At 45.7% G+C, this 13,492-nt stretch overlaps 1 protein-coding gene across 1 annotated transcript in view; it reads right to left on the reverse strand.

The window, feature by feature from the left end:
- The window catches only part of LOC128431248 (inactive dipeptidyl peptidase 10), a 28,165-nt gene that overhangs the window by 11,472 nt on the left and 3,201 nt on the right, over nucleotides 1-13,492 (reverse strand). Inside the window, exons 2-5 of the mRNA XM_053417512.1 lie at nucleotides 5,903-6,017; nucleotides 5,175-5,270; nucleotides 1,312-1,406; nucleotides 1,131-1,205 (exon numbers count right to left, since the gene is read on the reverse strand). Of these exons, the coding sequence (XP_053273487.1) occupies nucleotides 1,131-1,205; nucleotides 1,312-1,406; nucleotides 5,175-5,270; nucleotides 5,903-6,017 (381 nt within the window). The remainder of the gene's footprint in view (nucleotides 1-1,130; nucleotides 1,206-1,311; nucleotides 1,407-5,174; nucleotides 5,271-5,902; nucleotides 6,018-13,492) is intronic.

The following is a 13,492-nucleotide window of genomic DNA, read 5'->3' on the forward strand; positions in this document are numbered from 1 at the left end:
CACTGAAGCGTCTCGTAAAATAACAACCGCAGGAAAACAACAAACAGAAGAAGGATAAAAGAGAAACAACAATCTCAGGAAATTACAGATTCAAAAACCACATCTCTCTGTGTGTGTGTGTGTGTGTGTGTGTGTGGTGCTGTGTTATAAAAATAGACCATTGTGTGTTTTTCCTAAACAGAGGCTCCTTAAATTAAAGCTAAATCATATTTCAAGTCGTGTATTTCAGGGCATTGATCCCAAACTGGTCATGATTTCATCCTGTGTGACGTTTTACACTGAGATATTGATTCTGCTTTTCTCTCCTCAAACTTCCCTCTGACATCTTCAGTCTCTGCAGAAACTTCCGGCTCCTCACTGGAAGTTAAAATCTATTTCTCTCCCAGAAACGAGCCTCAGCTCCTCAGCTCCTCAGCTCCTCAGCTCCTCCAGGTGAGCTGAGCTGCTTCCTGCTCAGCTGAGTTCTCTTCACGCATGGCCGTGCACTGGCTGAGAGAAATTCAATTGAGTAAAAAAAAAAAAGAAAACCACATTTCAAGCCGATACCAGCTCCTCAAGGGGATTTCACGTTGCTCTGGCAAAAAAAAAAAAAAAGGGAACGCAATTAATTTAATGTGCTGAAAAGGAAATGGAGTGAAAATGATGCTCGAGCATGAATGTTTCTATATATAAAGATGGATGAGCCGTTGAATCCGTCTTCTATCAAACAGAAATCCATCCGACAGAAAGGCCCTGACACCAGGAGCTGGATCTTCTCCTGGTTCCTGAGCTGCTTCATGTTTCTACTGTAAATCAACAGGAGCCTGTGGAGAACGTTCCTCATCGACACGTCCAACAGGAAAACAGCATTCGTGTGTGTCTGTGTGTGTGTGTGTGTGTGTGTGTGTGTGTGATGAGAGACTGACAGCACCCGTGGGTATTGCACAGGAGAACAAAGTAAATGACAGGCGGCCAGGAAGTAAACAAGAGCGAGCAGAGAGGAGCAGCTGGTGATGTTGACGATGATCCACGGCTGCGTGAGAGGGACGTAAACCAGAAGGAGGCTCCGGCAGGTCTGTGGCTGGTTTCACTGTGACTCTGATCTATCGGGCCATTTGGAGGAGACACGTCTTTTCAGAAGAGAAACTCACCCGCTTGACGTCGTAGGCGAACAGCGCGTACTTCAGATCTGCAGAGAGCGAGTACTTGGCCACCTTGAAAGCCACCTGACAAGCAGGAAGCACAAATATAAACACAGTTATTGGATGATAACAGAAACGTGAAACCACGACTTCATCTTTAAAAAACAGCAAAAGAAAAAACCCAGCGTACAAACGTGCTGTTGCTCAGAATGACCTCCGTCTCGTTCAGGGCGAAGTTGAACTTGATGACGTGGCCGTCGCGGTTCCTGTACACCACCTCGGAATCTGAGGGGGAGAAGAACAGAGGATGGAACAGCCGGCGGCTCCTGGAAAGGTCACTTCACCGTCGGCAAAGAGCAACGTGACCTCACCTCGTCAAAACAAAGGTCAAGCTACCGTGTGGAGACCTGAGGAGGAGATGTTTGGTTTGTGTTTTCTACTCCAGAAGGTCAAAGTTCTCTCTGAGGTGAAGGAAGCTCCTCCCCTTCACAGAGAACCCCACGTCTTGTTACCTCTGCACCATCGTGACATCACAGGACATTCTGCAGGCTGACGCTATTTATTATTTATCATCTCCGTGGTGAGATCTTCCTTTTGAGACCAGTGGAGTCATTTGAGAGAAGACAGGCTCTTCTGCACTGGCTTCACTGTGGCTGAAGGGGAGCGTCCATGTTCCTGTGTTCACCTTCATCTATCTCTCCATCTCAGTAACACGAGCTTCACACAGGACCTGCTGGGGACATGTTACTGAAGGGAGGACTCTATGATTTAAATGATAAAAGGAGAATTACACAGAACGATCCATCGACTCCTTCCTGTCGCTGCTCGTGGGAGAAGCTGGGTTTCTCTCTATTTTCTAAATGTCTCTCTTTGGAGGACTTGTTTGAGTTGCCTGCACGACTCCTCCAGGAGGCGCAGCAGTAAATCCAGAGCCGGGCTCTCAGCTCCTCATCGCACCCGGCCCCGACTTCAGATTTACACCACAACAACGTGTCAGACGGTAATTTCCCAACTTTATCATCAATCTCAACAAAAAGTGCTAATGGGACGTCTGACCCTGCTGGGCTGGAAAATTCAATATTGTGGTTCTGATGGGAAAAGAAAAAAGATTCCCTTCTCAGTCTGAGATGATGTAATTCAGCTGCTGTCAAACACAAGCTGACGGCTTCCACACACACACACACACACACACACACACACACACAACAACAACGTGCACGGCTCTGCAGTCAAGTGAGAGAGCACCGACGCCTGCAGGGTTTTCTGAAGCTGCTTTCAGAATGAAAGGGAGGAGTCACACACGAAGGAGGCAAATTAGAAACCTCATCTGGACAGAGGTCATGTTAAGATTTAAAAGAAAGTATAAGTTGGACTTCTGGACATCAAATCTGTTTTGTCCAAGGTTTTTTGAGTTTTTAGGGTTTTTTCCAGCCTTTCCACTCAATTATCTAATAATCCTCTAATTCATAAATTAAATTGACTTGTTTCATATACAAATAATCAAGTATGTTTACATAAAATATCGGTTATAGCAGCTGTAAACACCTCAGACTGAGCTGATTGTCAACAGCAGCTGGTGGAGCTGATACAAAGTCAGTCGGAGACGTCTGAGTCCTATCAGATCAAATGTCCCTGATTTAAGGGATTGAAGTAAGGTTCTCACAAGCGTGTGTGTGTGTGTGTGTGTGTGTGTGTGTGTGTGTGTGTGTGTCAGTGTTAGGAGGCATCCCAAACCAGAGCCCATAATGAGAAGCCACAGGCCGCGGGACTAGTGATTAGTATTATCTCCCTGTGGAAGGACAGGACGCAGCAGGCGGTGGGAAACCATCTCTCACTCTCCCCTCTCTCTCTCTCTGCTTCTGCCCTTGTGTCTCTCGTCCCTCAGCTCATATGTTCCGTCTCCATCTTCCTGATTTAACCACCGGGGCAATAACTCAACTGTCATGTGGTCAAACAGCTGGAGCTGATATTTACTTTCCTTCTTCCCCCGGATGGAGACAATCTGTCGTGGAGGCAGATAAGAAACACTGGGATCTCAGATTATCCACATTCGGACTCGAGTGGGAGCGAGAACATGTGATCTGATGTAGAGGGGGGGGGGGCGCGCTCGGTCAAACGTCGGGCAGAGAACCAACACCTCCAGCAGAGTGCTCCTTATGTAACCAGGGGGCGGGAGGAGGTGTCGGGGGGGAGGAAGGTCAGCGAGGAACTGACGCTCGTCGTGACACAGATGTGGATCTGCTGCATTCAGACCTCAGTCCGAGTCTGTGTCCTGCTCAAGGGCACGCTGACAAAACACTGCAGTTAATGGCCGACCACTGTTTACATCGACCTCTGACCCCCAGTGGAGGTGGGCGTGTCACCTTCAGGCTTCACCAGAGCTGCTCGTGTTCAATTCAGCTGGGGGTGTGCACAGAGGATTTAGGAAACTACATTTTTTAGCAACTGCAGCGTCGACGTATTTTAAACTTCTCTCTCTTTACGATACCAGTGCCGGGGAACTGGGAGGACGTGAGGCAGTGGAGTGTTGTAAAGGATTTTCCAACAGTTCTTCTTCTTATTATATCGTTTAGATCTGGTTCTTCCTGGTGGGAGGATCTGACCCAGAGTCAGTAAAGACACGACACTGTGAGGCCATCTGTGTTTGGATCAGCACGTCAGCAGGGGGCGCTCTGATTAGCTCATGGGTTCATGCACAAACACACAAAGGTTTGGTAAAAGGTTGGTCAGGGAGATGGAGCTCTGCAGCTTTTCTTCTATGGTGTCTCAGCTGTTCATGTGATCAAGTCTCCGTCACAAGTCAAATGAAGTCACCTGCTTGTTGGAAGCGTTCGAAGGACAAAGTGAAAATCAAACGTTGTCCCACGAACCACTTTGCCCTCTTTACCTCATCAGAGTTCTCACCAGGGTTTCTGCAGGTGGCTCCTTCCACAGACTGTAATCTCTCTGAATAGATGGTTTTAATAAATGTGGAATTATCACCGCCTCCCTCCGCTCACTGACAAATGTTTGGAGTCTGTAATGAAACCTCAGGTGGACAGATTCTCATTTTCGAGCTCCGAGCCCGTTTCACCTGCGCTGATAGAAAGATCGAGTCCATCTCCAGCGTCTGAGCCACGGATTTATTATTCAGATCATTTGTTCAACACGACGGAGACAATTAACCTGAAAATCCTTTCATTATCTAGTTATTTCATTTAAATTAATGTATTTTAATCTCACATTAATGATCATTTTCTGAATTTAATTTGCTGCCACGTTGGAACTCGCTCCGTGAACAAGGTTATCGATCCTCATTATTAATCTGGAGTTCACATGCGTCTAATTCACATGAAACAAAGAACAATTATGATTTTATCAACACAACGAGGAAACGCACAAAATGACTGATGTTGAATCCGGATATATTTAATTAGTTTCCTTTAATATCACACAGCCCAGGGAGAGACTGTGATCCTGGTTAGAAACGAATGGAAACTGATGATTTGTTTGAGTGTTCCAGTCTCTGATTGGTCGAGAGAATCAAGGATCCAATCAGGAAACATCCCCCCGACCAGCCACTCCTTCCAAAATAAAACCTCTGACCAAACTATTTCAAACGAGGATTCGAATAACAAACGCTGCTCAGACGTCACCTCCCTACTTTCTTCTCAAAGTCGCACTGTGTCATTCTCCTCTGTTACATCATCACGGCTCTTCCCTCAATGTCACGCTGTCCTCGTCTTCCTCAGCTGCACCAGCTTCTCCTCCACAGCTCGTCCTCCTCACTGCAGAGCAGGAGGCTCAGAGACAAACACAGAGTGTGACCGGTGGATCCCGACTGTTCGGTGGATCTGTGGTTCTCTGATTGAGGTGTTCTCACATGGACTCACTCAAACAGTCCCAACCCGACCACAGAGTGATCTACAGTGTGTGGATGCACGGCGTCTCCTCCACGTCACAACCACGTCGGTGGGAAAAGAGTAAAACTCAATAATTTATAAGGAAGAAGAGAAACGCTGCTCTGTTCCTCCCTTTGTTTCCCTGAGTGGTTTTGTTCTGGATGTGACTTACCACTGATCCACGTGGCCTCGGGGTCGTGGACGCTGAACTCGGGCTTGTACAGATCTGCCACCGTCAGCCTGGACCTGCTGCTGCCGGGAACCTCCACTGGGGAGAAACACACACACACAGACACACACAGACACACACACACATTGTGAAATCCAGTGTATTTTCACAGGTTTATCTGTGAAGACCGAAAGGACAAAGCAAAGAGACGATGAAAAGCAAACACTTCATCAAAATGGTGCCTGGAAGACAAACGACCGGGGGGGGGGGGGGGGGGGGGACCGACTCACTGACGGAGAGATGCAGTGATTACATATATTCATCTATTCATGAATGCACATATCACACACACACACACACACACAGGAGAATAAGCCTTATTCTCATTCAAGAGATTTCTCTGCATTATGCAAAGCTGTCAGAAATGTTTAAATACGACACCGAGCGGCTTTAAATGATATAATATAAATGTATATATACACGTAGGAATAGAAATGTATGAAATATGAGCCATTAATAATATACAGAGTATAATGAAACAGCTAAATGTGAAACTGCTGAGAATATTTCATTCTAATGCATCTTTACGTTTCTATACGAGCCAGAGGAAACTTGTTTCTGCTTCAAGTGGCCGGATACAGTTTTGATTTCTATGCTCCATCAATGTCAAGTGGCTTCTTTCATATTCACGTCTGGATTAAAAAGCCCCTTTGTGCAGGGGAGGTTGTTACCGGGTGTGAGGACGACCACGGACATGGTGATGAGCGAGCACACCACCACGATGACCAGCAGGGAGATGGCGATGCCCTTCCAGTTCCTCTGCGGCACGCTCACGTCCACGAACTCCTGCAGACACGAAAAACACACGTCGGGTGTCAGACTGGAAACCTGGAGGAACAGGAAGAAGCTTCCTCTCCTGAGCCTCCTCTGGTCCCAGCTCAGAGAGAAACTGGGTTTTCAGGATCAACATTTTGAAAGCAGACAGACTCTTATGCAGCTTGGACTCGTCCTGTCTAGACAGATCAGGGATTATCCACCAACAACGGCCATTAGAGTGACAAATCACTTGGGCTCCACGAAATGAAAAGCTTCTGATTCTATATTTTCTGACTCGCAGACAGAAAATCAGTTTTCTTTTTGAATCTGGGGCAGTAAAGATTTTTAATGTGTTGACTCGCTGACCCAGAGCTCCTGAAGCCTCTGGATTACATCATTTCTCCTCCCACTGATCTTTTGTCTCCGGCTTCAGCCCCGGTTGGTGAAAGTTACCTGAGGAACATGACGCCAGGAGGGACATGTCTGGAGCTCAGTGCAGATCTGAGAGCAGCTACAGACGAAGACAGACACACGTCTTCTTCACACATCGTATCAGACATTAACTGAGAGAGAGATGAGCTCAAAATAATCGTGTCTTTCAAGTGATGTTTCCAATGTGGACGGTTTCGTTTTCACCTCGAAACGAATCTCAGTCGATTGAAGGGATTTTCAGGGGGGTGGGGTGGGGTGGGGTTGGGGGGGGGGGGGGGGGGGGGGCATAGGGGTATCTCAGCATCGAACACCCGAGTGTGACTAAAGGATAATTGTGATTAAAACCATTGTAAATGAATGAACGTGTCAGAAACGGAAAAGATAAGAGGAACAAACGAGCCCAGAACAACTGTGTAATTAATGAAGCAGGGACACACACACACACACACACACACACACACACACTGATACACACAAAACACACACACACACACGCACACTTCAACTTGTCACTTGCTTCGCTTTACTTTCCACTGAAGCGAGTCTGAGCGACAGACAGGGAACTGAAGCTCGCCTTACACACACTCACACACACATTGACATAAACACACACACACACACACACAGTGACACACACACACAGTGACACACCCACACACACACAGCAGGAAAAGAATTATCTCCAAGATGCTGAACTAATACTCGAAGTGAAGTCAATTGCCCAGTGGTGTGCAATGACTGCCCCACCCACTGCTGTGTGTGTGTGTGTGTGTGTGTGTGTGTGTGTGTCTGTGTGTGTGTGTGTAGGAGGGGCAGTTACAGTGATAACAGAGCGACAGTCTTTTTACTAACCCTCTCATATAGGACATAAATTATAAACTTGTTCTTCAGTGATACAAAGACACAGGACGATGGATTTAGATCTTTGTGTTATCAAATATTGACGAATCTGCAGACGTGAACCTGAGACTGGATAAAAACTGTTTCTTCTGCAAGAGGCTGTAAAAAACTAAAACTATAAATAAATTATTTTAAATATAAAGACTGGAAACACCATCTAGAATAACGTACAATATGCAATATGAGTCTTTCACAGGTTTATGAATAGTCTGGAGAAAATCCTTCTTAAGGTTGCAGCCTTGTGCGTTTCATTCTGGACTTCTCAGGTAAAAACACAACAAGAAAAAGGCGACAAATAAAGAAAGAATCTGAATTTACAGGAGGAGAAACTGAGATTCTCACGGAAACATCAACACAACACAACACAACACGGATCTCATCTGTTATAACACACGTGAGTTTTGGAATTAGCCTGTTTGTGTGTGATTATGTGCATTAGAGCTGAGGATGCTGGTCGCTGTTCATCCTCTGAGTCAACTCAACACAATGACAGATTACACATCTCACAGCTGCTCACACACACACACCCACCCACAACAACACACACACACAAGTCAACAATCCCAAAAACACAAATCCAGCCACCTGGAAAAAACCCACAACCACAACTTTAGAGTTTAAACGTGAATCCCCACGCAGCTGGAATCACTCCCAGTCTGATTTCATCCTGTCTCACTCACAAGCAAACTGTCCTTTCGCACTGAGACAAGTGAAGCTGCTGTGGTGAGACGCGTCCTGAGGAGGAGACAGAACCTGAGGAGGAGACAGAACCCGAGGAGGAGACAGAACCCGAGGAGAGGACAGAACCTGAGGAGGAGACAGAACCCGAGGAGGAGACAGAACCTGAGGAGGAGACAGAACCTGAGGAGAGGACAGAACCTGAGGAGGAGACAGAACCTGAGGAGGAGACAGAACCTGAGGAGGAGACAGAACCCGAGGAGAGGACAGAACCCGAGGAGGAGAAAGACCCGAGGAGGAGACAGAACCTGTGTGAACGTCCCCGCGCTGAGCTCCTTCCACCGTCCCCCTGTTATTCTCATTAAATCCTGCAGTAATTGAAAGAGCAGCAGCAGCGGGAGTCTCCACAGTTTGTCCCCCTCGTCCCTCCATCATGTCTGTCCCCTGTCCCCTGTCCAGTCACACACGTGTGGTGCTCTACCTCGTCCTGCTGAGACTCCTTGGGCTTCTTCTTGGTCGGGTCTTTGGACGCCGTCATTGTGGCCGCGGCTCGGGGTCGATGCTCAGCCTGGATCCAGCGGCTCGCTCCGGTAATAACATCCAGACCCGTCGGCGCCTCAATTTAGCAGCAGCACGAGCGTCAAGCTGCCGGGAACAGCGGAAGCACACATCCCCGCTGAGCTCTTCAAAATAAAAGCCCCCTCAACATACTTCTTCTATTGGGCTTTTACTTCCGTAGAACAACCACACAAAGGTAGTGACTAAACGGAAATATATATAACAGTGTATGTATATATATATATATATATATATATATATATACATACACTGTTATTTACTCATATGGATATATATTAAGCTTCAACCTACAATTATTTCTATACAGATAATATTATTACACACAGATTAATCATCAGTCAGTCTCTAGAAATGACTGGGACCATTGAATTTGAAAGTGTGGCCTCATATTTAACTGGGAAATCATTAAAATTATTATTACTTTCTGTATATACACGTGTGTTAAAACATTTGTACCAATATAACACCGGTTTTTAATGGTAATACAGTATGACTAGTATTTAAGATCAATTTCATGGTAGTCAGGATTTTATTTTGAAAGTTTTTTGACATGGGCTTTTATTTTGATAAGAGACCGATTTAATCTGTTATACCTAAATCTATACTGGAGCCTCTGTCCAGGGTCCTGAATGAGTCACAAGCCGGTGGACGTATCTCTGTCCGTGGTGCTGATCTGAAGTATTTCACTCATCTTATGGAGAAATCTGATTCTAAACCCGGCTGTGTTATTAACAACTTTATGAATTTTAAAGTCACTGTATAATCCAGTCCTCCACTCAGTTAATTAAAGATGTGGCACGATAATAAAGCAACTCAGTCATTAGATTGTTTTAACTTAACTAAGAATCCTGCGTGGGGTTTAATTAGCAATCTGCTCTGCTGACAGATTACGCAACACATGCTTTAATTTAATCAAAGAGTATTACATCATCTTATTAAGCTGCAGGAGTTTGCACGTGTCCCTAAAATCTAATTAAGACTTTATAATATTCATATTTATTCGACAGGGTAAAAGAGAAACACAAAACCAAAGGCTGCAGTTTTCATAGTTTTCTTGTGAATTACAGTGAAGCAGTGTAATATTCCCATGGGGATTTACAGTGTGTAGCACTCTGTGGTATTTTTACCTCCGATGATGTCACTCCACTATTCCCTCCCTATCACTTCAGGGACTTTGAGCCCTTCTGTAATATCGGGCGTTGGAATATTCTTCGGAAATAAGTGATAGGATTATAGCTGAGAGCGCGACTTGGTCTGAAATCCCTTCAGAGCAGAACGAAGCCAGACAATCGGGCGGATCAGAAACCAGCCGGCCTTTCACGCTGCCAAGTGACTGGATGCAAACTGATAGGTGTCACAGAGAAAAGCCCTGAGGGACGCAAACCGCACCGACACACACACACCGACACACACACACACACACACACTGTTCACACACTCCCATCTGAAAATAAATGTCAAAACAGGAGGAGGGAGGGGATGAGAAAAAATAAAAGCACACGCAGATGGAGACGGAGCAGTGGACGCTAAGAGACAATCAGACCGAGTGTCCTCATGTGCGTGTGTGTTTGTGTTTCTAGACCTAAACACAAAGTGCTGGAGAAACGTCTCACTTCCATGTGATGACGAAGGAAACGTGAGAGCTCCAACCGCCTCTTTAGATCTTCAGAGTTGGCATCTTCGGATTTCAGCATCAGGAGCTGAGAAACCATGTGCAGTATTATGACTGATCGAGCAGCGTTGGAGCTCAGATGAAGACGGGAGCAGGAGGTCAGGAGGTCAGGATGAGGCTGATAGAAGATGTGGAGGAGGGGGGGTAAACGAAGGGAATTGAAGGGGAAAGAGGAAAGAGATGTTTTCTCTTAGGCATTAAATATTAAACAGGTGGAATCAGAGAGCACGTGGAAACGATCTGGTTCCTCACTGACCTCTGCTGATGTTCGGGATGTTCTCTAATGTCCCCGAGGCAGAAACCTCCTCCACGTGCCTGTTCAGACCACAGGCTACTTTGTGCAGCTATGTACAAATCCATTATCTGCTGCAGCAGCCGTGCGTGTTTGCACTTTCTTGACGTGCACCAGCCTTTTGTGGCATTTTCTGTCCAGAACAGTCCACAGAAGCTACTTGTGTTTTATCTTTATCGGGTTTTAGGTCTTCTACATCAACTCGACCAAACTTTGTAATCGTCAGCATCCAGATTGTTTCAGCTAAACACTTAACAGCTTGTGTCCGGTGCACTAAGAGGACAACACTGTCTTTAATGAGTCACAAGCCCAGAAGCTGAGATTCCTCCTCTCTCCTGATCTCCAAACCCTCCCGGGCTTCACTCCTCCATCTTATCAGAGAGGGATTCACGCCCGGGACGCCAGGTGAATGTAATTAACCCGCTGCCGGGACGGAAACCCACAGGGCTCCGAGTCGGGCACCACTGAGGTTCGGAGGGAACGTGGAGTGATAAGGACATCTCCTCCGTGGGTTGATTGACCCAGAAGGTCGAGTGCTGATAAGAGGTAGAGTCTCAAAATACAGAGGACAGGTGTTTCACTTCTCGTCCTCTCTGGGACACAAACAACAATCAGAAGAATCCTGGTTTCATTATGTGCTGGTGCAAGTGCTACTTCAATCAAACATGGATTTTTAAGTATTTGTATTTAGTGTATTTAAGATTATTTCAAAAAACAAAGCAGAAAGCAGCAAATAAACAAACTTGACCTGCTGCTTGTCACGTTTTCATCTTTCCTCCATCCTCTCTCTGTATAGAGTTAAATAAAGGAAGAAGCAAACTGTAAATAACTGTAACACGTCCCCTGCTGGAATATGAATTCACACCTCTGTGTGCTCTGCAGCAGAAGAAGCCTTTCAACTCTGAACCGTGGCAACGCTGTAAATCTCCTCAAGGCTTAAACATCCATTTATAGAAATGCAAAATTACCAATAAAGACAGAGAGCAGTGGGTGGGAGGTTAACGCTGCTGCATATGAAAGTCCCATGTACCTGCAGAGCATTTCTCCATGCTGATGATACACAGATACTTGAATCTATAAACAGGGATCAAAGCTTCATATCCTCAGTAATATTACTTCATTGAATATTTAAATTTAGATATTAAAGACAAACGGTCGCAGTTGGAAGACAAATCCAAATCTAACATGTCAGGAGCCGAGAAAGAAAAACAACCGAGCTGTGGAGGAAAAACTGAATCTGCTTTTTTGACCTAGAAAAGAAAGTAGGTCAAGTTTAGCGAGCGACCGAGTGTGCGATGCCATCTATCAACCTGACGCCCTGTTGAATCCAGAGCGACGGGGAAAGAGAGGATTCATGTTCAGACAGATTCGTGAGATTCAAAACTTTTACAGAGTCAAACCAGAAGTGAACATTTCTACTGAGCAGCATGTTGCTCTCGTTTAGTTTCACTTTACTCTTCTTCTCCACTCACAGGATGTGAATTACACGTTTTCTGGTTTTCTATTCAAGTCCTGACCCGACGTTCTGTTTTTAAATCTCACAGAGAACCCACTCTGCAGCTCCTCCATCACTCGAGCCTACAGGAACAATCTCCGTCCTGACACACTGCGCCTCCCAGAGGGGCTGTTCCTCCGGGCCGCCGCTCTCTCTGGAGGCATCTGACACCTCCTGGGACTCTATGATAAGAAGGTGATAGACCACGAGTCTGTCACCTCCTCACAAACAACCTCACATCAAACTCTACATAGAGTCTGAGGCCATCATCAATCAGCAGACATATTGATTCTCATATTGAAGAGCGTGTTGTCCCCTCACCTCGATGAACCTGAGCTCCGGGTCAATCATGTTGACGTCTCCGGTCAAAACTCCAGACTCAGAAGTGGAAGACGTCTGAACAACAGGACTTCTCCGGTGGTTTCTCTCCGTCTCTTTGCCACTGGCGTCCGTCTGGCTTCTCTCTTCGAAGTAAACAGACACGCTCGTGCACACACACACCCAAAATAAAGCTCTGTTCTGATTTTACTACATTACAAAATGGTGTCATTCATAAATGAAAACCAGTCAGCCCAGTTTCCCTTGGGCATCGTTAGGCTGATACTCTCATTCTGTGTCGGGGGGGCTTGGTCTGGTGGTGACACTGAGGCCTGATGAGCTGATTCGGTTTCTGGGTCAAAGGGACAAAGAGGCGAAAGTTTCAAAGACGCCTCAAAGGAAAAAAAGAGGAAGAATATCCATTTATTTATCTGGGACTAACAAACCTACAGTTGAATCACTTCTTAATAATTTAGAACAGGAAACATTTGGGCCTCAATTTTCATTCAAGAACTGTAACTGGTGTTTTTCACTGACTCATGGTGGATGGAGGTAAAACATGGGAATCAATCTTCTCAGAATTTCTAACCACTTCGGGATATTAATCAGGTCGTGGTGAGTTCAAGGTGCGTTGAAGCTTTTTAAAAAGCTTATTACACGTTTCCCTCCATCTCACCTCCCGTGTTTCCACCTGGAGAGAAGCCGTGGATCAGAGTTCATCACTGAATAACAGAAAAGCTTTAAATAGCTCGGCCCTCGTCTCTCAGTGGTTTGGATTCAGCCACTGACCAGCAGCTGCAATCAAATCAACATCTGCTGCTTCTGTTCCCGTCTGTAGTGAAGCTCACTGACAAACACAATGATGACAAACACTGTGATTTTCTATTTGCCTCTTTAGGTTTCTGTTCACGTGCTGCAGGGATCACAGGTGACGTCAGCAGGAACTCACACTAACCTGGAATAAATATAAAGCGAGTTATATATCAAATAAGACGTGTAAATATAATTTGGTATAAAGAAGCATTGGAGTGCTTATTTTTAATCACTTGTGTAAAGCTGCCCTCTAGTGGCAGAAAATAGACTTGCATACATTTATAGACCAGATAGATTCAGCTCCTCTGAGCTGTTTCTCATACCCA

The sequence above is a fragment of the Pleuronectes platessa genome, chromosome 24, assembly GCF_947347685.1.
Source record: "Pleuronectes platessa chromosome 24, fPlePla1.1, whole genome shotgun sequence".
In the NCBI taxonomy this organism is placed as follows: Eukaryota; Metazoa; Chordata; class Actinopteri; order Pleuronectiformes; family Pleuronectidae; genus Pleuronectes; species Pleuronectes platessa.